The sequence below is a fragment of the Lampetra planeri genome, chromosome 51 (genome assembly GCF_965212315.1).
Source record: "Lampetra planeri chromosome 51, kcLamPlan1.2.h2, whole genome shotgun sequence".
In the NCBI taxonomy this organism is placed as follows: Eukaryota; Metazoa; Chordata; class Hyperoartia; order Petromyzontiformes; family Petromyzontidae; genus Lampetra; species Lampetra planeri.
In genome coordinates, this window is record NC_136157.1 from 6,450,923 (window position 1) to 6,476,118 (window position 25,196).

At 48.6% G+C, this 25,196-nt stretch overlaps 1 protein-coding gene across 3 annotated transcripts in view; it reads left to right on the top strand.

Moving 5' to 3' along the window:
- Window positions 1–302: 302 nt before the first annotated feature.
- The window catches only part of LOC144734519 (plastin-3-like), a 56,754-nt gene continuing 31,860 nt past the window's right edge, over window positions 303–25,196 (top strand). The window contains exon 1 of one of the 3 annotated variants that reach the window (XM_078616755.1): window positions 303–332. Coding sequence is in view for 1 of the 3 variants with exons in the window: in XM_078616753.1 (XP_078472879.1) it covers window positions 5,112–5,192 (81 nt within the window). In the remaining 2 variants the exon portion in view is untranslated. Of the gene's footprint in view, window positions 333–3,761; window positions 3,907–5,096; window positions 5,193–25,196 lie in introns of those variants that run through there. The other 2 variants (XM_078616754.1, XM_078616753.1) reach the window with 2 other exon arrangements.

Here is a 25,196-nt window from a genome sequence, read left to right on the forward strand (position 1 = left end):
GGATTTGTAGCGTTTCTTTTCATTTGTTCTGCTGGTGACTTTGTGTATTTCATATCGAAATCGCCTCCAGTGATGTTGCTGCTGGCGGCAATAAAAAGTTGTTTAAAAGTCAAAAGTCTCTCTTCCGTCTCCCCGGGAACCATCTCGACACGCCCCACTCATTCGCTCGCCAGCTCACCACTCCCTACCCTGCGGCCAGCCCACCCCCCTCACCTGCCCTTCACCTCCCCCACACCGCCCCGCCCTCACCCACCCACCCCCCGACTCCCCTGGGCTCACCTGGTCCACGCGCACTCTACACCTGTACACCCGGCTGCAGGCTAACAGCACAGGTACGAGTCGCTCTCTCTCTCTCTAGACGCAACCTGCTTTGACACACTGCTCTACAGACCCGTGCAGTGTGTCTCTGTGTATGTATGTTGACGTACTGTCGCGCCGTGAGTAGCCCTACTATGGGTCTCTGTGTGAGTCTGTGGGTCTCTGTGTGAGTCTGTGGGTCTCTGTGTGAGTCTCTGGGTCTCTGTGTGAGCTTGTGGGTCTCGGTGTGAGTCTATGGGTCTCTGTGTGAGTATATGGATCTGTGTGTGAGTCTATGTGTCTGTGTGTGAGTTTATGGGTCTGTGTGTGAGTCTATGGGTCTCTGTGTGAGTCTATGGGTTTCTGTGTGAGTCTATGGGTCTCTGTGTGAGTCTATGGGTCTGTGTGTGAGTTAATGGGTCTCTGTGTGAGTCTATGGGTCTCGGTGTGAGTCTATGGGTCTCTGTGTGAGTCTATGGGTCTATGTGTGAGTCTATGGGTCTCTGTGTGAGTCTATGGGTCTCGTTGTGAGTCTATGGGTCTCGTTGTGAGTCTATGGGTCTCTGTGTGAGTCTATGGGTCTCGTTGTGAGTCTATGGTCTCTGTGTGAGTCTATGGGTCTCTGTGTGAGTTTGTGGGTCTCTGTGTGAGTCTATGGGTCTCTGTGTGAGTCTATGTGTCTCTGTGTGCGTCTTTGGGTCTCTGTGTGAGTCTGTGGGTCTCCGTGTGAGTCTGTGGGTCTCTGTGTGAGTCTATGAGTCTCTGTGTGAGTCTATGGGTCTCTGTTTGAGTCTATGGGTATCTGCGTGAGTCTATGGGTCTCCGTGTGGGTCTATGGGCCTCGGTGTGAGACTATGGCTCTCTGTGTGAGTCCATGGGTCTTTGTGTGAGTCTATGGGTCTCTGTGTGAGTCTATGGGTCTCTGTGTAAGTCTATGGGTCTCTGTGTGTGTCTCTGGGTCTCTGTGTGAGTCTATGGGTCTCTGTGTGAGTCTATGGGTCTTCAAAACTAATCGGATTCCTCCAGTATAAAATAGTCTGCTTCTGATTCGAACAGAGGATTGTGCATTATTATTATTATTATTGATATTGCGTGTATTTAAAATATGGCCTCGGTTCGATTCACACGGGTGTTTGTATTGACCGTACATAGCGTCTGATTGTGACCGATACAGCTTCGGAAGGCCTGCTGGGTGTATCATCACACTGCTAGGTGTATGATACTACTGGGTGTATCACTCTGCTGGGTGTATCATCACACTGCTAGGTGTATGATACTGCTGGGTGTATCACTCTGCTGGGCGTATCATCACACTGCTAGGCGGGACAGAGGCGGTGCGGAGAGAGTGGCATGTTTAATAAACCTGCAGCGTTGTTCCAACCGCCGCGCCTGGAGATCGCATCGACGCAGCACGACCTTTGTAATCCATTCTAGATTTGAAGCTTTCGTGACTGCAAGGATTCATATTCTTAGGTTTTATTCGGTAAAGTCACGTAGGTAAAACATTAAAATTAATAAAAGTAAAATAAAATAAAAATCACGACGTTTCGGAGGCAACACAAGCTTCCGTCTTCAGGTGGAACCGTCACAGCCACGACAGCTGTATCAAGTAAATGAGAGATTGCAGGAGCTACCACTCCGTTTATATATGCGGTGTGCAAGGCAGCATCGGCACGGGAGCTCACCCTCGTGCGCCGTGCCGGCCTTCACACGTGCTGCTCGCTAACGGCACTTGCCCCAACATTATGTTGAAGGCTACACGGGGGATCGTTGTCTTTGTGTGTCGTGTGGCTGCGCGTGTGTGTTGCTCACAGCGGGGAGCGGTGGTGCAACGGTTAGCGCTACGTTGCGCTACGAACCCGGCGACCCGAGTTCGATTCCCGCTCACGGCCAACACCGGTGACGATTATCTGAACCGGTCCTGGGCCTCCCCTATGTTGACTCCACCTTAAATGAGTACCTGGTGCGGTGTGTAAACATCGCCACTGGGGAGACCAAGGCGGTTGGGCGTGGTGCTGGCCACCCACCCCCTCGTGTACCGTTCTAGGCCTTGAAAGTTGCTCGCTAACAGCACTTGTCCCAACAGTCCGTTGAGGCTATACGGGGGATCTTTGTCTTTGCGTTGCACTCAGCACTGGGCGACTTGTGTGTCGTCGCAAAGGCGAGCGTGCCCCTACAGTCCGGATTAATATTTAAAGACGCCACTGACGTTTCCCCATTGTGTCACCATCAGCCGCCGTTGCGGTTACAGTGGTGGTGGTGCGAGCGTGGTGCTGGCCACCCACCCCCTCGTGTGCCGTGCCGGCCTTCACAGGTGCTGTTCGCTAACGGCACTTGCCCCAACGTTCTGTACAGGCTATACGGGGGATCTTTATCTTTGGTGTAAAAGTGGTGATGACCACCCACCCCCTCGTGTGCCGTGCCGGCCTTCACAGGTGCTGCTCGCTAACGGCACTTGCCCCAACGTTCTGTACAGGTTATACGGGGGATCTTTGTCTTTGGTGTAAAAGTGGTGCTGGCCACCCACCCCCTCGTGTGCCGTGCCGGCCTTCATAGGTGCTGCTCGCTAACAGCACTTGCCCCAACGTTCTGTACAGGCTATACGGGGGATCTTTATCTTTGGTGTAAGAGTGGTGATGACCACCCACCCCCTCGTGTGTCGTGCCGGCCTTCACAGGTGCTGCTCGCTAACAGCACTTGCCCCAAAAAGTATGTTCAGGCTTTACGGGGGACCTTTGTCTATAGTGTGGAGAGTCGCTTCTGCTGCTGTTGTTGTTGTTGTTGCTGCTGCTGTTGTTGCTGCTGCTGCTGTTGTCGTTGCTAATGTTGTTGCCTGCGTTCCTTCCAAGAGCAGGCAACAATCAACGAACACCTTCGGGAAGAAGAGCTTGTGTACTCATCCATAATAGAGGTTTTTGGGGGTTAGAGCGTGTAAAGATATAAATGTGTCGTTAAACCCGCCACCACCCGACACAGCCAATCGGCAAGGTTTGTCACGTAAACCGAACGTGCCAATTCGTTACGCCGGAGAGCAACTCCACAACATTTACAATTGGCAGTATCGGGTGGTGGCGGGTTTAACGACACATTTATATATTTACACGATCTAACCCCCAATAAAAAAACCCCCTCTATTACGGATGATATTGGTCGCGAAAGTCTGCCACGTGTTAAATTGTGTACTCAGTAATTTTAACTTCCATCGATGCTGATGCCCCCTGAGACTCTGTCCTGTCCCCTGGAGTTCCGCCACCCGGTTAAGCTGAACGTTAAAACGATTGAAACTCGAGTGAACACAATCTGCATAGTAACTCGGTGGCAACATCACATGAGCACGTGGCATCACTTGCCGGCGACTTTAGCCGTGGCCGGGGGTTGAACTCGGCTCGCCTGGACTCTTGACCCCCCAATGTGCCTTCTTGTTTTGTACGGCTGCTGATGTAGACGCAGAGACAGCAAACAAGATCTCACATTCAGCTGGTTGTCGAGCCCAGATATAACGGCGTTAGGAGCAGCGGATTCTTGTATCGTGCCCGCGTGATGTCTCGTGCATTGGCAGTGATGCACAGGCACAATTAACATCATCAACAACAACAACAACCTCAACACGTATGTGAAGAACAACACCGTGTTTGTGTGTGTTTGTTCGGCCCTAGGTCGACTCAGCCTCAAATGAGTACCTGGTGCGGTGTGTAGACATCGCCACTGGGGAGACAAAGGCGGGCAGTCGGGCGTGGTGCTGGCCACCCACCCCCTCGTGTACCGTTCCGGCTCGCTAACAGCACTTTCCCCAACAGCCTGCTAAGGCTTTACGGGTCATCTTTGTCTTTGCGGCCCTAAAGGGGGTAGAGTGCGTATGTTCAATTAACGAATTTTCAGTATCACAAACTTTGTTTTTATAACCATTATTTTACACAGCAAGTTAAATAGTAAAGTGAGATAAAAAAATTGCCTTAAACGATTTAGAATAATATCTAAATAAAAATAAAATACAATAATAAGATATAGATTCAGAAGAACTCTGTCATTTTATTAACGTCAGTTTTAATTGTAATACTTTACAGTCTAAAATGTAATGTTATTTAATATATAAATTGTCTTTGTTTACAATATGAATGGTAAACTACGCAGTATTTATGGTATGCAATGGTACGTTACAACAGCTGGGAACGCATCCCCACCATACTGATGTTAGAAGTTACTCGATATACGACGCTTCAATGTACGAACGAAGCTTCAATACAGTCGCGGAAAGCGTTCCAAGTGGCCAACGTGACACAGAAAAAGAGAGAGAGAGAGAAAGGCGGCGGGCGTATGTCTGGGTGTTGAACCAGAACTAGTGAGGTCTGAGGTTCAAGTACTGCGTGCGGGGGGGGGGGTGTGGGGGGGTCAGAGACGCCGATCGTTTGAAGAAGAGAAGGGAGCGAACGGCACGACGCCTCGTCGTTGTAAATTATTCAACTGCGGCACGCAGGTGGAAAACTTTTAATGAGAGTTGACAGATTCCTTCAGCGTAGAGGTGCGGCGGGGGGGGGGGGGGGTACGGAAGTGGGGGTCGTGGAGGGGGTCGTTGCGGGGTGTCGTTGGGGGGGGGGGGGTCCCAACATCCTGGGGAAGTTTTCAGTCTTAACCTTTTTGCTATTTTTGGCTTGGCCATCGAGCAAAGGCGGCGGTCCCCGCGCTGCGCTCCGGCATAAGCTTAATTATTTTTTTTTTATTGTAGTTTGGTGGTAGTTAATTGAAAGTGGAGGGGTTACCAACCCTTCGCACCCGTCCAGAGCCCCCATTTGGCCGCTGTGGTGGTCACAACTGTCATGAAGGGAAAGGCCGATCTACATTGGCCCTCCTCCCACGGCACTGCCCACCACAGCGTTGCCGTCCGGCACCACGAGGAGGTAGGGGGTTGTTTTTTGCCGGACACAAACACATACACAAAGATACACATACATACACATATACACACACATACACAAAGATACACATACATACACAAAGATACACATACATACACATATACACACACATACACAAAGATACATACACATATACACACACATACACATATACACACACATACACATATACACACACATACACAAAGATACACATACATACACATATACACACACATACACAAAGATACACATACATACACATATACACACACATACACAAAGATACACATACATACACATATACACACATACACAAAGATACACATACATACACATATACACACACATACACAAAGATACACATACACATATACACACATACACATATACACATACATACACATATACATATACACACACATACACAAAGATACACATACATACACATATACACACACATACACACATACATACACATATACACACACATACACAAAGATACACATACATACACATATACACACACATACACAAAGATACACATACATACACATATACATACACATATACACATACATACACATATACACACACATACACACATTACTTTCATCCGGCCGGCGCGGCGATCATTTGACGCCGCCACGTGACTGCTTTAGTGTTAAAATATGGTGCTGTATTTTTAGGATAGTGTGTTTATAATATCGTTTTATGTAGATATCCACATTTATTTAATTTTTTTCTTCTGCAGTTTTTATTGAAAATGCAATATTTGATATCTCAAAAACATGATGTGATAGACAAAAACCGATGCCAGATTTGGAATCAGCACCCCAAAATTACCTTAAAACCGTTGGAATACCTTATGCCAGAAAAAGTGTGTTGACCATTGTAATCGGGCTGCCAGTTATCATTACGAACTGTCGTTTGGCATTTCTTCATTGGCACGGATGTAATGCGGTAATTGTTTAACGGTGCGTCCACGTCGTAAACACGTGCACGCTAATGAAGAAGGGCTTGCCCACAAGCTCCGGGCTATTGCAAGTGGTCGAGCAGATGGTCCTTGGCCCAGGGTTCGTTCCGGTAAATCGTTGTGTCAAAGCTACGGGGGTTTATTTTATTAATAGGGGCGCTCACTAGGTGTGGTCCCGTGACCTTTAGACCGTGACATCTCTTCTTCTGTTCAATTAATTGTACACGAGCTTCGTTCAACCTGGAAAGAGTGTCTCTTTAAAACAAATATACTGTGTGTGTATATATATAATACTAGCAGAAGTACCGGCGTTGCCCGGGTGAAAAATATATATCTTAATAACCTTACATATATACACAGATGGGCTGCTACCCCTGCCCCCCCCCCCAGCCACGATCTCCTCGGCCGCTGTGCAGTAAAATCTACGGCCTATGGTGGTAGCATCTAGCAAATGTATAGTAGTAATCACTGCACGCATCTGGGTGGGGGGGACATCACGCAGTGAAGCATTTACCTGAGCGTTTAGTGTAATTTTAAAGCATTTTAACGCAAAATAAAATGTTCCCCTCACTACCAACTATTAGTCTTTTATCAACGTGACACTTTTTCACTGATTGGCCGTGTCGGGTGGTGGAGGGTTACAACACAATAATAAATAAGGCGATCTAAACCCAATAACGTTGTTTATGAATAATGGTCGCGAAAGCCTACGTGTTACAAATTGACTGCCAGTACACCCACCCAGCTTAATAACCAGGCTACAGTCTACATTATAGACTGGCAGTATGCTCACCCAGCTTAATAACCAGGCTACAGTCTACATTATAGACTGGCAGTACACGCACCCAATTTAATAAGCAGGCAACAGTCTACATTATAGACTGGCAGTATGCTCACCCAGCTTAATAACCAGGCTACAGTCTACATTATAGACTGCCAGTACACCCACCCAGCTTAATAACCAGGCTACAGTCTACATTATAGACTGGCAGTATGCTCACCCAGCTTAATAACCAGGCTACAGTCTACATTATAGACTGGCAGTACACGCACCCAATTTAATAAGCAGGCAACAGTCTACATTATAGACTGGCAGTATGCTCACCCAGCTTAATAACCAGGCTACAGTCTACATTATAGACTGGCAGTACACTCACCCAATTTAATAAGCAGGCAACAGTCTACATTATAGACTGGCAGTACGCTCACCCAGCTTAATGACTATTTGTACAGTCAACATTTAAAGAATCGATTCTTGGCGCGTCGGGTTGAAAAGTAATTAGACAGTTGTTTTTTCATTGGTATGTAAAGTTTGAAAGTTTTCATAAGATTTTAAATGTATTTTCCCACCGGGCAACGCTGGGTATATCGAGTTTATACCACAAAGTCGTCGCTTGACAAGGGTGGGGTGTCGAGGCCTAGTACCGTGCAGAGCCTCCGGCCTCGCCTAGATTGCCGATCCGGCTGAGGCTGGGTACCGGGGCCGTTACCCCCCCCCGCGCTACAATAATACTGTGTAATCGCTATAATTGTATTATCTACCGACCCTATAATAGTAATTGCACACATTGTGGTGGGGGGGGAGTGAAGAGGACGTTAAACTTTGATGAATTTACCTCAGAGTTGCGTGGTGGGTGTCGAGGCCTAGTACCGTGCAGAGCCTCCGGCCTCGCCTAAATTGCCCACCCGGCTGAGGCTGGGTATGGGTGCCGTTCCCCCCCCCCCCCCCCGCGCTACAATAATACTGTGTAATCGCTATAATTTTATTATCTACCGACCCTATGATAGTAATTGCACACATTGGGGTGGGAGGGGAGTGAAGAGGACGTGAAACTTTGATGAATTTACCTCAGAGTCGCGTGTTAATGCGTGCGCATATTTTTAACGGGAATTAAAAATGGCGTCCACCCCGCAGCGAATGCGTCGCTACCCGTTGCCAGGGGCAACCGCCGTCCAATGAAACTGCATATGGTCCGGCGACACACAGACACACACACAGACAGACAGATTTGCGATTTTATATATATAGATTACCCCGGAGAGGTGTTGTTGTTTACCTTTAGACTTTGATAACTCTAAAACTTCGAGTGTGACTCTGTGCTCGTGTTAGAGGGGAGCGGTAGTGTAGCGGTTAGCGCTACACTGCGCTATGAACCTAGCGAACCGGGTTCGATTCCCGCTCACGGCCAACACCGGTGACGATTATCTGAACCGGTCCTGGGCCTCCTCTAGGTCGACTCAGCCTGAAATGAGTACCTGGTGCGGTGTGTAAACATCGCCACTGGGGAGACAAAGGCGGTCGGGCGTGGTGCTGGCCACCCACCCCCTCGTGTACCGTTCCGGCCTTCATAGGTGCTCGCTAACAGCACTTGCCCCTACAGTCTGTTAAGGCTACACGGGGGATCTTTGTGTTCGAAGGGGTACACATGGCGCTGACACGAAGCTCGCCCCCGTCGCTGTCCCACCGGCCACCAAGTCCTGCCAGCGATAGGTCCCACCGGTTGCCATTGTCAGCAGTAGCCTCGTTATAATAATAATTATTATAATATATATACATATAATAATGTTGTTTGCTCATGATGATCCTGCTGATAATACTGCTGATGCTGTTGCTGCTAATGATGATGATGCTGCTATTATTGATTACATTATTATGACATTTATATTGCACTTTCTTTATCAAGGATCTCAAAGCGCTGTACGGGACACAGCAGCAGCAGCAGACACTCAGCATAAAAATTATATATTAAGTACATTATATGAAAATAATTTACTAAAATAACAGGCGTATAAATAGGGTTTAATGCGCATTTTTAAAATGTCCACAAACTCAGAGTTTTCTGACGTGTCGTGGAAGAGCGTTCCATAGCCTGGGGACTACACGGGAAAAAGCTTGGGGGGGGGTACGGTAATCGGTCACGCGGGGCCCCCCGCTATTTTTATTTTAGCTCGGACTGTCGCCAAAGGGTAAACGAAAGCCTTTGCATAAGATTAAATTTAAACCACGTTGTTGTTGTTGTTGTTGTTCTTTGACACTGACGTTGAACACAAATCTCACGGTGGTTGTCAAGGGCCCCCATCCCCCCAACTCGTAGCTTTGGCCACCAGGATGGGAGAGGAGGGTGGGGGCAAAGGACCCCCCCCGGCCCCCCACGCTCGCTTCGCTCTGGTTCCCACCCTCGCCACCGCTCACGGCACGCGCCTTGACGGTCTCGATTCGACGTCGCTTGATTTACGATCGAGCCGCGTCCTTTCCCAAAGACGTCGGTGGCCTTCGTGGCCCTGACCTCAGCTCTTGCGACGTTTACTCAACGACTCCGCATTGGATTCCCGCCTCCCGGTTGCATCCCGATCGTTGGAATCGCACGTGGTGGTGCAACTTCATTCGCCGTCTTCCCCCACTGCCCCCCATCGCTCCCGGCTTGTGGCAGCGCCTCTGATGTCAAAACCACATTTCTTGCTTGTTGACTGCGGGTGTAATGACCGTAACTATGTGCGCTTTACAGCAGGCGTTAAAGATTGCCTGATGTCATGGCCAAGAGGAGGCCATTATGTGCCGGTGTCAGGGTTAACATTTTCCAAACGTGGACATTACTCGGTTGGGACGATACAATAAACAATGACACTATTTTGTTACTTGACCAGCTAAGGCCCCACTGAGCTACGTAGCGCTTTTTATCGCAGATGATAGTTCAACGAAGTGGGCTCATCCTCAATTGGAATTGTATCACAGCCAAATACTCTGAACGTGTGATGTTGATTATGAACGTGGAGGGAAAAACCGGAGGACCCGGAGAAAAATCCACGCGACCACGGGGACAGACACGCAAACTCCAAATATACAGCAGCAGGCGTCAGGGTCAGGATCGAACCCACGAACTCCTGCATACCAGGCGAGGTAGTTAACATCTCATAGCCACCACGAATGCCCCAGGTCACTCTGGCATAACAACCTCCTGAGTTTTCACCTGGTTAAGCAAAATCAATCTTCCGACTTCCAACTCTGATTTCTTACAGTCTCAAGCACCAGACCCAATCATCCGTGCCAAGCCTGAAAATCCACGTGGCAATGGACTGAATTGCTCGATCGATCAACGGGACGATCAATCGAGCAATTGAAGCCTTCACCGAACCAGGAGATGATTTCTCGTTGTTTAAAGCGTATTCCTTGAAATGGGTGGTGCCTTTAGACTTTGATAACCCACCCTCGAGGCGGAAGCGAGAGTGCGAGGATAGGGTGGTGGCAGGATATAGTGCTTGTACCTGGCCCGCAGTGCCGACCTTTAACCCCTCCCCCCCTATGAACACTGGACGATAATAGCGGTGAGCGGTGTTCTAGCCGACTCTACGTTGGCCGTAAAAAGTTTACTGATTTGTTTTGAAGGCCCCTGACACTGACGCCTTTGTAACATCGTAATATATATATATGTCCTAGATTTGAAGCTTTCGTTACTGCAAGGATTCATATTCTTAGGTTTTTTCGGTAAAGTCACGTAGGTAAAAAAGTTTAATTAATAAAAGTAAAATAAAATAAAAATTCACGACGTTTCGGAAGCAACACAAGCCACCGTCTTCAGGTGGAACCGTCACCGCCACGACAGCTGTGTCAAGTAAAAAAAAAAGAAGACGGACGCTTGTGTTGGTTCCGAAACGTCGTGATTTTTTTTTACTTTTATTAATTTAAATTTTTTACCTACGTGACTTTACCGCAAAAAACCTAAGAATATATATATATGTCCGTTCAAGTCTTATTGTTAAAATCGGTAGGCCTCGGCCTGGTTAACGCCGACGTGAAAGGGAAACAAGCGCATAGAATGTGAAGCTTTGAATACTAGAATTTTATCAAAAATATATATTTATTCGGATTTTTACGAGTGGAGGGGTGTTGTCGTGTGTCTGGTGTCAATTTGACTCCCGAAGTAGTTCTGCGGTGTCATCTTCCGCAGGTACCTTGCCACAAAACCCACGTGATGCTGGGATTTTGCGGGCATTCCAGAAGGGCATTGGTCATCTCGCCTCACGTGACTCCTCCCACGTGACCGATAGCACATGTGAAGCTAGAGGCGAGCAGCAATTGCTCACTCACGCCACCACTGGTAGAAGAGCCTCCAACTAAAGGGAATGCTAGAGAGCTCCTCCGGAGGATATTTTAGCTTGTTCTTCCACGCTGACGATACACCGTACGAGAGGTAGAATATCATAATTGTTAATACATTTCAAAAATTGGACAATTGCTGTCACAAACATCATCCTAAATGCACCCGATGTTGTCAAAATATCGTGAACCAAACAGGTTCGAGCGTGGTTAGACCGTGAATGGTGACGGACTTCCTTGGAATACCAGGTGTTGTAACGTGTTGGCTGCGAGGTGGCCAACAGAGGACAATGGATTCTTGAATCTATCCGTGCGGAGTTATTTTTTAAGACACCTCCCGCCCCATTTGATTTGTAGGTTTAACTCCTTACAAACATCCCAATATCTATCAGGCCCCATCGTGCAAGCAAGAGGGTCTTAAGTGAAGCGTTCATCGGTAAATAACTAAATAAGGTGGCTATTTTTTACTTGAAATGGATGAGCTTGGCCCAGATGGCTTTTAATGGCCTTTTGCGCACTCGTCCGCCTTTTAGCCGGTTTACAACACACAACCCGGATTGGATTCCCTCTCTGAGCACTGCGGTAAATCTGACTCGAAGGTGAATCGGCGCCCATAACGCAAGAAAAAAGAATCCCACGGGCGGACAGTAAAAGTGAAAGAGACATCCAAGACGAGAAAAGTCAAGAGGCATTTGTGTATTTATTTTCACGCGGCAAAAGACAATCACGACTTCCGTTGCAGTACGCACGATGAACTGCGATGGAGTATGAATGTGCGTAGCCAATAACCAAATCTTTTTTAAGAAATACTATTTTGTTGTTTTACCAAGTAAGGCCCACATGAGCTATATTAAGCTCTTTTGAAGAAGCCACCTGGTTAATAGCGCAAATGCTTAGCTCAACGGAGTGGCTTATCACATGGACATTTATAGCAGCCAAATACTTTAAAAACGTGTCTCTAAATGTGGAGGGGAAAAGCGGAGAACAATCCACGTGACCACGGGGAGAACATGCAAACTCCAAATTCACAGCAAGCAATCGAGCCCATGACCTCCTGCCTACCAGGCGAGGTCGTTAACATCTCGCCTATGTGTCCTGACTTTTGGCCCACCTTATATAATAATAACCCTGTGTCTCCTGACTTTTGGCCCACCTTGTATGATAATAACCACATGCGTCCTGACTTTTGGACCACCCTGTGTACTGGTGAGCATACATCAGACACGACGGGCTAGTGCAGGGCGACTCTGTGGATGGCTGAGCGAGACCCAAGCTGCCTCTGTGCGGGTTGGCGGAGTCGGGATATCGCAGACAGCTTGTCCAGACATCGCTCGCCACAGACGTTAGTCAGGAATTGAACTCGGGTCCGCCGGGCTCATTGCCGCAGTGCCGCTAATCATTGCGCCAAAGTTCTCGCGCGTTTCATTCAGGACTAGCAAATGAAAGGCACAAGGTGATGTAGCGTCTTCCTCCAAACAGGAACACAGCAGCGAGCATCTATGCTGGTGTACGCTGAGCTCGTAGTTGTACACTCCACGTTACTATGGCATGAGTCACGTGTTTTTTTTCCATAAGAGAACCATTGTTGACTGCCACAAGGTGGTTGCTATTTATATCCGACCTCGAGAGATAATGATGATGATGACAATAATATAGGCCGAGTTCATCACTGCCAGGAATGTGAACCCACAATCTTCAAACCACGATGCAACCCTGCCAGTAAGATACCACGAGAGGTCAAGAACCACAACATAACAATTAAATAAATGTCCTAAGATCCCCCCAACCCACAACCCCCCTCTTCAACTGTATAGATAACGAGTGATGTCAGAAAGTACCCATTAAGGCTGACGCACGCGGTGCATTATGGGTAAAGTTGGGCCAGAACCACACCTGCCCACCGCTGACTCCGTTTCGGCTGAGTCAACCTAGGGGTGGCTCCGGCCTAGCTCAGCTCTCATTGTCGAGCGGCCAATGGTGCACGATGTGGACTGGATTCGACATTTGATTTAGACATTTGAATTGTTACGGTAATTTAGTTGTTTTCATTTTTAATCTATTTTTTTTTTTACCTACGTGACTTTACCGAAAAAAACAAAGAGTATGGATCCTTGCAGTCGCGAAAACTTCCAATCTAGAATTGTTACGGTAGTAGATGGTGGTGGTGGTGGTGGTGGAGGTGGAGGCGAAGGCTGAGAGGCGACGGATATCGAGACAGGACGGACGACGTTGTCAGCGACGTGAGCGTAGGGTTGATGCGACAGCGAATCGGGGAACGGCGTTATCTTATCTGAAAGGAATTTGTAAGGCGCCTCAACCAAGGCGCTTCGCACGGAAATTGACAACGGCAGACGCGCACGGTGAGACGGTGGAGACGAGGCGAATGAAGTTGACGGGGGGGGAGGCGACGGGGGCAAATCTGCGACGACGAGTGACATCGGTGAGAGCGAAATTCGACGACGGTGAATCACGACGATGACCGGACACGTCAGAGAACTCTGAGTTTGTGGACATTTTAAAAATGCGCCTTAAACCCTTTTCATACGCCTGTTATTTTAGTAAATTATTTTGTATAATGTACTTAATATATAATTGTTATGCTGTTGTGAATTTGGAGTTTGCGTGTTCTCCCCGTGGTCACGTGGATTGTTCTCCGTGGGGGGCAGGGGGGGGTCCTTTGCCCCCCCCCCTCCTCTCCCACCCTGGTGGCCAAAGCTACGAGTTGGGGGGATGGGGGCCCTTGACAACCACCGTGAGATTTGTCTTCAACAACAGTGTCAAAAAACAACAACAACAACACGGGTGGTGGTGGTTTAATGAGCGAATTGAATGCCACGGGAATGCGAAGAGGGGGGGGGGAAAGCCACGGCAGCGATCAACGTTGACAATAAAGCGATGACGTATTTGCCAAACGACGCAAAAGGTCGAAGACGTGACCTCGGCTGTGGCTCTACATCGCAGCAGCGAGCGGCTCCGGCTAAAGTCCGACGAATTCTCCCCAAACGGCAGCTTCTTTTTTTTGTCGTGTTACAAATGCCTAACTTTTGCCCATATAAGGCAGCAACGTAGGCACCACTCAAGGGCAATTATTACTGCCAGAGTCCACGGGGGAGCGGTGGCGGGTGAGGGTGTGGAGGAGGGAGGGAGGCAGGGTGGAGGTGGTGGTGAAATCTGCAACGGGCTCCTTCCTTCATTGCGTCTCGCTATCTGGTGCCGTGGCGTCAACCCTGCGGGTTAATTATTAATTGTGCGTGCACACCAAAGCCAAAGCTCACCCCCGCCCTCCCTGCCTCCCTCCACCATCCGCGGTATAGCCTCAAAAGACTGTTGGGGCAAGTGCTGTTAGCGAGTAGGCAGCCACCGCACGCGAACGTGTGTGGGTGGCCAGCACCACGCCCGGCGGACTTTGTCTCCCCAGTGGCGATGTTTACGCGCCGCACCAGGTACTCATTTGAGGCTGAGTCGACCTAGGGGAAGCCCGGGGCCGGTTCAGATATTCGCCGCTGTTTTTGGATCGTGAGCGGGAATCGAACTCGGGTGGCCGGGTTCGTAGCGCAGCACGCTGACCGCCACACCACCGCTCCCCATACACAAAGACAAAGATCCCCCGTATAGAATAAACGGACGTTGGGGCAAGTGCTGTTAGCAAGCAGCACCTACCAAGACCGGCACGGCACACGAGGCGGGTGAGCAGTACCACGCCCATGCAAAGACAAAGATCCCTCCCTCCTTATTATAGCCTTAACACACTGTTGGGGCAAGTGCTGTTAGCGAGTAGCAGCACCTATGACGGCCACACGTCCCATAAACACCCTGAACACCACCCCCACCCCGTCGTCCTTCAAAAGCTCATTTTGAAACGGTCCATGGTTTGCTCTCTGTAATTGCCAACTGGAAGAGAGAGCGAGAGAGTCGAGAAAGAAAGAGCGAGAGAGATGAGAGATGAGAGAGAGAAAGACTGCTCCCCCCGCCGTCGTTGTTAGAATAGGTGGGGATCGTTTACTGCTGCCATTGCCCGGACAAGGTCTAAAGTCTGGCGCCCGGAGCAGACGCTCTTACGGAAAGGTTTGACGCCTCCACCCTTGTCACAAGTCAGAGTGCCTCTCTCTCTCTCTCGAGTCCTAGTCGGACTTTAACCCGAGCTCGAAAGATTAAAATCTAAAACCAAACTATTTTTTTTATTTCACCGGGTAAGGCTCCACAAAGCTGCTGTCGCTTTCTTTCTTTTTTCCAGATGTGACCCGGCCACAAATTATGACATCTCGACGAAGTGGGCTTATCGTTGTGTGTGGAAATTTATAGCAGCCAAAAACAATCGAAAGGCGTGATGTTGATTCTAAACGTGGAGGGGAAAAACCGGAGGACCCCGAGATAACATTCACACGACCACAGCGAGAGAGAGACACGCAAACTCAACATATACAGCAGGCGTCAGGGTCGGGATTGAACCCACGACCTCCTGTGTACCAGGCGAGGTAGTTAACATCTCCTAGCCACCGTGATGATAATGATGAGAGACACGCAAACTCCAAATATACAGCAGGCGTCAGGGTCGGGATCGAACCCACGAACTCCTGTGTACCAGGCGAGGTGGTTAAAATCTCCTAGCCACCGTGATGATGATGATGAGAGAGAGACACGCAAACTTCGCATATACAGCAGACGTCAGGGTCGGGAACGAACCCACGACCTCCTGTGTACCAGAAGAGATAGCTAACATCTCATAGCCACCGTGGCGCCCATCGCCGCAGTTAATGTTCTCCCCGTGTTCGCGTGGATTTTTGTCCGGGTCCTCCCGTTTTTCCCCTCCACATTTAGAATCGACATCACGCGTTTAGAACATTTGGCCGCGATTAGTTTCCACGTGATGGTAAGCCGCTTCGTTGAGCCATCATTTGTGACGGACAGGCCTCCTCTGAAAAATAGCTGCTTAGCTCAGAGGGGGCCTTTACCTGGCAAAATAAAATACAAACATCTCGTAAATAAAATGCGGTGTTACCCTGCTCCACTGTGGGGCAAGAGCTTTTACAATTCCACTGAGAGACAGCGAGCGGTGAAATATATTTGCAAATGTACTCATGCTGAACTTTCTTTTGCACCGTACAGAGCCAACCGGCCAGGTCGATTCTGAAAATTAGCTGCATAGCTCAGAGGGGGCTTACCTGGTGAAATAAATACAATAGTTCTTAAAATAATTTCAGATGCGGGGCAACAACTATCGATGAATCTCCTGGACGTAGATGGCACTGCTTCACCCGAGCTCGTAATTATTTGGCGTTTGCAATCGTCCTTGAACTGTTCCCCGTTCTGGTATCTTTTGGCCTTGAGCGCTGGTGAGACAAAGCCATAGAAGAGGCTGTCTCTGGTACAGGTCAATCAGTTTCAAGGACGGATAGGTATATTATCAAAACGTGTTTGCATGTTTTACCGCAAAGCACGTGTGGTCAATGCAGACTTGGTACATCGTAATAGGTGTCCATTAGCTTCTTGAACACATCTTAACACAACTCGGAATTTCGTTGCCAAGAAAGATGGGTAAAGCCTTTTTTATGTTACGTCATTTCATTATTTATCAACCGTCACTTTTTGACATCGAGGTGCTTTTGAGCTAAATTATCGGCAGTCGGGCGTAGCGGGGTGGTGAATCGTCGCCGTTCTGATGTCATCCTCCACCCTCATTCCGTCGTCGTATTTGTGAATTGCCCCGTGGAGTTGACGTCATCTGCTCCGCGCTTCTGCTCTGGCTGGTGACACGCTGACCGAAGAGTTCAATTTCCCCATTTGTGCTTCACCATCATCGTCATCATCGTCGTCGTCACAGTATCCGCATCTGGCTACTGCCATGGTTTGTCCGTTAAGCTTCGCGCAAGATCGACGCCAGGGTGGACGGGAGTTGGGAGATGGCTCTGTTGTTGAATTGCTTTTAGAGAGAGGGGGGGGGGGGACAGGCGAGTGCATCCGCACCTCCGATTAGCTCCGTTGGCTACGTACGGTGCGAAAGAAGTTCAACATGCGTGCAGTTGTTGCCTCCTATAAGTGAACCTCATTCGTGCATCATCTCAGCTTAACTCTCTGATATCAATTTCCACGTGATAAGCCGCTTCGTTGAACTATTATTTGCAGACCATGTCACTTTTGAAAAGAAGCTAATAGCTCAGTGGGCTTTACCTGGTAAGATAAAAACAAGTATATATGCACAGTTTAATTTTATTTGTATATATATTTTAAATAATTTGTTTACATTTCTCATACTTTGCACCCATGTCGTGTTTTTTGTATTGTTTGTTGCTGCCACGTTCTGGCCTGCCTCAACTGGACATCTGTGGGAAAACAGAGCTTCATATCTCATCGGATTCCTCCGGTAATAAATCAAGATTAGGGGCCGTCCATAAATGACGTCATGCACCTTGGGGGGGGGGCAGACATTTGTGACGATGTGTGACGATGGGGGGGGGGGGTTGAGAAATGTGACGTCACATCAAAATGCACAACTTTAAATGAATATAGACAACACGTTCTACTTAATTAAATATATTTATTAATAAATGTTTCCTCCTACAAAATCAGAGTCCAGCGCCACATTAAATACGCACAATAGTTTAAAGCGATTTGAAGCATGTTTTATTTATTTTTAGGGGGGGGGCAGAGCTTTGTGACGTCATATTTGAGGGGGGGGGGGTCTGACTTTTTGTGACGCCGTGTGACGAAGGGGGGGGGGGGTCAAAAATCGTCCAAAATCGCGTGACGTCATTTATGGACGGCCCCTTTCTGATCCTCATTGTCAAGTTGCCCACGCTCTCCCCAGCAGCCCAACTTCACAAACCACCCACCGTTCCCCCCCTCACGCAGGAACTCTCCTCTCCGACAACTGAGGTCTTCCCTCAACGTTGCCAATCAACCGACCGCCCGGTTGAGCGGGTCGCTCCTTTCCCTCTGCTGCCCCCCACTGTCTGGAACTCCCCTCACCCACCTCCCCCCAAAGCTAGCGAGCTCGCCGCGAGGCTCACTCCCAGAACGCTGATCAAAGAAAGGGCTTACTGATGCAGGCGAAGTGTTGAGTGGTACTTGATACTGGCGATCCTGATAATGATCCTATCATTGTGAACCGTGAGTGCCACTATCATTTCCGCTAAGGGAGAAAGCCACCTAAAGTAGGTTTGTTTTTGTTATCCTTTAGATACCTGGACCGCACAGCAGGTCGGCAAGAGCTTAAGACTTTGGTCGTGTGAAAGAAATTACTTTAATATATATTGGGGGAGACACATCCTCCCCCCCCCCCCCAATATTCAAATATGCTCAAAATGTCCCCCCCAATATATTGCTGTAAAATAGATTTATGTTTATATGATTGTGGTTACGGTTGTACTTTTTTAATCCCTAATCTCTGCCATTACATACAATGAAACAAGAAAAGAAAAAAACAGAGCAATGTAATACAATACACTATTAGATGTTATTGTTTAAAAAAAAGTCCATCCTATGTCTGAGTGAATTTTTTAATATTTTAGGCAGGAAATTCTTTTCAAATTTAGATTTTTTTTTCTGGGGGGGACCCCCACACCCCCTGGAAGATTTGGTCCCCCCCAATGTTGACTCCATGGCTACGGCCTTGCTTTAAACTCATAGCCAGGTGCTCTGTTCATAGCCATCTTGTTGAATGCTCCCGAAAAGTGACTTTGTATTCAAATAATCATAATCTTACCATGATGCCGATGCTTCTGCTGCGTTTGGCAGTGGCGCGCAATTAACAACAGCAAACTCAACACAATCGTCACGATAACACTGTGACCTTAAAAAGGAACGATACATGTGTGTGTGTATGTAACGGGAGACATTTTATGAAACGACTCATTTTTCAGCAGCACCTTTGTACTTTAAAACAAAGACATGGGCGTGGCATCGCGGAGACGTCATGGGAGTGACGTCATGGTGGCGCCATTTTCTCGTGCTCGTATTTACGATAGAACGAGGCGCGTATCTTGGAAGATAAGACAGCGAGCCGGCCCATTATAACGCGGGACGTGCCCCGTTATAACACAGAACGCCCGCCCGTTATAACGGGGACCACGCGCTGTTATAACGGCGCCGTTATAACGACGCCGTTATAACGACACCGTTATAACGACGGAGGAGGCATGCTGCCAGAGTGATGATGCAATGTCATCTTCTTGGTTCTTTCGGTAAAGTCACGTAGAAGGGAAATAATACAATAATAAAAATAAAACATAATAAAATATTTAATAATAAAAAACATAAAATATTTTATTATGTTTTATTTTTATTATTTTATTATTTCCCTCCTACGTGACTTTACCGAAAGAACCAAGAAGATGAATCCCTGCAGTCACGAAAGCTTTAAATCGATGGTGCAATGGTTTAGCGGTGCACTCGACTTGCCACCGGCGGCCCAGGCGTGTTCAGCCACCGTCTGCGTGCGCGTGTCACAATCGGCAACTGAACCGATTGACACGTGGACTTTCGCGACCAGCATTATTCATCGCAAAGGTTTGGGTGGGTTGGCGGGGAGGGTTGGGGTTGGGTTAAATCGCGTAAGTATCAATGTGTGTCGTTAACCCGCCACCACCCGACACAATTCTTGGCAGCAACAAAAAAAATCGGCCGATGAGGCTGGATATAGTCACCAGCGAAGCGTCACGGTACTCGAATTGTCAAGTGTTGTGGGCTTTACTCTCCAACACACCGGTGGGCTAAAGTAAGCAACCAATTGGCGCATTGTGTGTACGTGACGAGCCCTTACTGTGTTGGCTGTGTCGGGTGGTGGCAGGTTGACAACACATTACGCGATATAACCCAACAACAACAAAAAATCTCTTTCATATGAACCAATTGAGTGGAGGGAATGACCGTGCAAGACTTAATATTATCTCCTTCTATCTGTCCCTCCACGTACAAATAATTGACAAAAAAATATGCAAAGTATCGTTTGACTCTTCGAGTCAAAAGCAAGGAACACCTGGGAGCGAAAGCTCCATCAGCAGGATCGGATCGGTTCAGCACAAGCAACACTCTGGACCGGTTTCGACATCATCCAGCGTCTCGTCCGCAGCCTCAGGCTCGCTTGAATCCAATTGCTAGCGAGCTGTCGAATGTTTGCACACGTTAGGGCGTCTTCTCTTTGAGATACGGCTTCTAGTTCCAAGTAAAATCAAACGAGAACAGTGACACCTTTTTTGTTGGTCACATTGTAATTCAATTTTTGCGGCATGCAATCCACTCTGAAAGGACACCGACGACGTTTATTTTATTCCAGTGAAGGACGTAAATTCTGTTTACCCTGCCACGGACGCAGCCTCATTGTCTAGGTTGTTATATCCCTGGGCGCTCTGTTTGTGATCTAATTGGGTCTCGCGACACGCAAACATCCCCGTCGTTGCCTGTGTGGACACTGCATCTTCATTTCCGCGATAGCTTTAGAAGCTGCCACCGCCACCACTGCCACCACCACTGCCACCACCACCGCCACCACCACTGCCACCACCACTGCCACCACCACTGCCACCACCACTGCCACCACCACTGCCGCCACCACTGCCGCCACCACTGCCACCACCACTGCCACCACCGCTGCCACCACTGCTGCCACCACTGCCACCACTGCCACCACTGCCACCAACACTGCCACCACCACCACTACCACCGCCACCACCACTGCCACCACCACTACCACCACCACCACCACTGCTGCCACCACTGCCGCCACCACTGCCACCACTGCCACCACCACTGCCACCACCACTGCCAACACCGCCACCACCTGCCGCCAGCTGCTGTCCGTGGTCCTTAAAAGGCATCAGCGAGCGGCACCCGGCGTCTCAAGTTTAAACTTTCGCACGTCACACTCACACACACACGCACACTCACACACTCACACACACTCACACACACTCACACACACACTCGGGCACCTTTAACAATGCACGAAGCAGCTGGGTTTACACAATAGCAATGGGGGGGGGGGGTGGTAGGGGGGGTGCCGGGGAGTATGGGATACGCTGACAAATACGGCTCGTGTGTTTGCGTGCGTGTGTGTGTGTGTGTTTACGTCATTGTTTAGATAAACTGTGCAAAGCTGAGTTTCAATTCATGATCGAGGTTTTTTTTCGGTGGGGGGTGGAGTGTTAGATTGCGTAAATATAAATGTGTCGTCAAAGCCGCCACCACCCGACGCAGCCTATCAGTAAGGTTGAAGACCGAAGCAGGAGGACTTCTCCACAATTCCGGCAGTCCGCATGATGATGCTGGTTGTATCTGCTGGCGAAACGTCGTACTCGAATTGTGAATGTTGTGGGTTTTACTCTCGAACACACCGGTGTGTTGAGTTCGTAACGAATTGTCACTTTCTGTTCACGTGACACAGCTGACTGATTGGCTGTGTTGGGTGGTGGCGGGTTTAGCGACGCATTTATATTTACGCGATCTAACCCAGCACCATAGTATTGGTCGCGAAAGCCTTCTGCGTGTTTAAACCAAGTTCCATTGACTAGGTATTTTTTTTTACGTACCGAATTGATGATGTCATTGCTGAAAGCAGATATGCGCGCGGTTCGAATCCCAGCGGCCGCCCTGATTAATACTGCGGGTCTCGTGAAGCCGTCCTAAAACTTAAGCCCGTCTTACTTCACTCGTTGCCGCGGACGTGAAAGATGCCGTGACGTCCCTCATCGGCAGCAAGAGCAGGCCATCGTGCGCTGACGTCATGGTACAGAATTTGTTGCATTTGACGAAGACATTACTGGACAAATTACTCAATTTGGGATTCTACCAAGCGATCATCACCCCCCGCCCCCCTCCTTTCCTTGTCCTGCGAGATCATGACAGGACGCTCCTGAAAAAGAGTCAACAGACTCAGTGAGGCATTCCCTCGTTAAACCAGCGCAATAATATTAGTATAATAATATAAATTTTGATTTAAAGCTTTCGTGACTGCAGGGATTCATATTCTTGGTTCTTTCGGTAAAGTCACGTAGAAGGGAAATTATTATAATAACATGATAATGGTAATTACCATGACAATGGCAATGACAATTAATATACAAAGTTAGCGCCGTTTTGGATGATGCTAAAAAAATATAAAAAATAATTTTGGGCGGGTGGTGGAGGTGGTGGTGGTTCATGAGCAGAGCCGGCCCAGCCACTAAGCGACCCTTGCAATTGCAAAGGGCCCCGTGGCCAGCAGAGGGCCCCCTAGAGTCACTGCTAGCTAGTGGGTGAAAAAAATCATACATCAAAGGGGCCTCCAACCACATTTTGCTTAGGGCCCCCAAAGGTCTAGGGCCGGTTCTGTTCATGAGGTTAATACCCAAGTCGGAAACTCACGCCCAGCCCTGCGGCAGTCCACAGGACGAGGCGTGTGCCCGCTGCTTGCTGGCTCCGAGCCCAGGCGCGGAGAGCCACGAAGAGGCGTTCCCAGCCAACACTGGAGCGCTCGATTCCATCCCCCATCTCGGGATTGATCACCCTCCCGCCCCTCGCCTCCCCCGCCCACCACCACCACCGGTGCATAATTTATCCGAAGGGTCCTTTGTCCTCCACTTAAACACCGACGTCGCGTCCAACCCTTCCACTCAAGCAATGTTTTGACAGTGCCCGATGTTGGTGCCGAGTCTCGATCAATGTGGAGGGGGGGGGGCCGGGGGAGTTTGTGCTTCGTGTCGAGTCGCAAACTCAGCCTGTCACCCGGCGATCGCCATCTGGATTCGTTCGTTTCTCAGTCCGCTTGTCCTGGTGAGGGTCGTGGTGGCAGCGTGTTGAGTAGTGACGGTCCACACCTCCCTTTCCCTGGCGACAGACTCTAGCACTACTACACTATATACTACACTATACACTACACTATACACTACACTATACACTACTAAACTATACACTACTACACTATATATTTCTATACACTATACACTACACTATATACTACTACACTATACACTACTACACTACCACACTACACTATACACTACACTATACACTATACACTACACTATACTACACTATATACTACTATACACTACACTATACACTACTACACTATACACTACTACACTATACACTACTACACTATACACTACACTATACACTACTACACTATACACTACACTATACACTACTACACTATACACTACACTATACACTACTATACACTACACTATACATGACTAAACTATACACTACACTATACACTACTATACACTACACTATACATTACTACACTATACACTACTATACATTAATATACACTACACTATACACTACTATACATTACTATACACTACTACACTATACACTACTATACACTACTATACACTACTACACTATACACTACTACACTATACACGATTATACGCTACACTATATACTACTATACACGATTATACACTACACTATACACTACTACACTACACTATACACTACTATACACGATTATACACTACACTGTACACTACTACACTGTACACTACTATACACTATACACTACTATACACTACTACACTATACACTACTATACACTACTACACTATACACTACACACTACTATACACTACTACACTATACACTATTATACACGACTATACACTAACACATTCCTGCGGAGGGAGCTGGTAGGAACGTTGGGTTGCGCAGTCAATGGCCAAGGTCAACGGCGGCGTGGTGTATTCCGCAAATATGGCCGACTGTGAGGGCGGGCGCAATCCGGCGTGAGTAGGTTAAACGTTGAGTTTTATAAGGGCACCACGGGGTGACCATCCCCTCCCCACCCTCCCCACCCAGCCCCTCCCCACCCACCCTCCCCACCCAGCCCCTCCCCACCCTCCCCTCTTCACCCAGCCCCACCCCTCCCATTTTTGGATGCACGACAGACGGACGGACGGACACAATAATCCCCTGTGGGCGGGTGGAACCAGGTGGTTCCTATATTCTTGGTTCTTTCGGTAAATCACGTAGAAGGGAAATAATAAAATAATATATATATAAAACAATTAAAAATAATTTATTTGTTTTATATTTATAATTTTTTATTGTTTTATATTTATATTATTTTATTATTTCCCTTCTACGTGACTTTACCGAAAGAACCAAGAATATGAATCCCTGCAGTCACGAAAGCTTTAAACCAGGTAGTTCCAACCAATACTAAATATACTACTACACGATACACTGCTACGCACACACTCCTAGGGAATTCCCATTCGTCCCCAGGCCAGCCAAGGTCAGCCTTCGCCCAGCCGTCTGCATTGTGCGGGGAAAATCTGGTGGACGCATGTCGGATTTTATTTAAAACAATGAACGCTCAACATTCCACTTACGTTAACTTTAGCTGCCCCGTCCATGCTGCTGACATTTGGGCTACGCCCATTTGTAACCTTCATTAATAGGTTGCCTTTAGAAGCTAACCCCCTTTTCCTGGTGACCGCTTGTGTTGCGATTGAAACGTCGTAGTTGAGTGGCGGGGGGGGGTGGAGTGAGGGGAGGTGGAGTGGGGAGGGAGTGAAGGGGGGTGGAGTGAGGCGGGGTGGAGTGGGGAGGGTGGGGGAGTGAGGAAGGGTGGAGTGGGGGGGTGGTGGAGTTGGGGGGGGGGGGTGGAGTGGTAGGGGGTGAGGGAGTGAGGAAGGGTGGAGTAGGGGGGTGGAGTGAGGGGGGGTGGAGTGAGGGTGGGTGGAGTGGGGAGGGTGGGGGAGTGAGGAAGGGTGGAGTGGGGGGGGGGGGTGAGGGGGGGTGGAGTGGGGAGGGTGGGGGAGTGAGGAAGGGTGGAGTGGGGGGTGGTGGAGTTGGGGGGGTGGTGGAGTGGGGGGTGGTGGAGTTGGGGGGGGTAGAGTGAGGGGAGGTGGAGTGGGGGGGGGGAGTGAGGGGGGGGTGGAGTGGTGGGGGGTGGGAGAGTGAGGAAGGGTGGAGTGGGGGGGTGGTGGAGTGGGGGGTGGTGGAG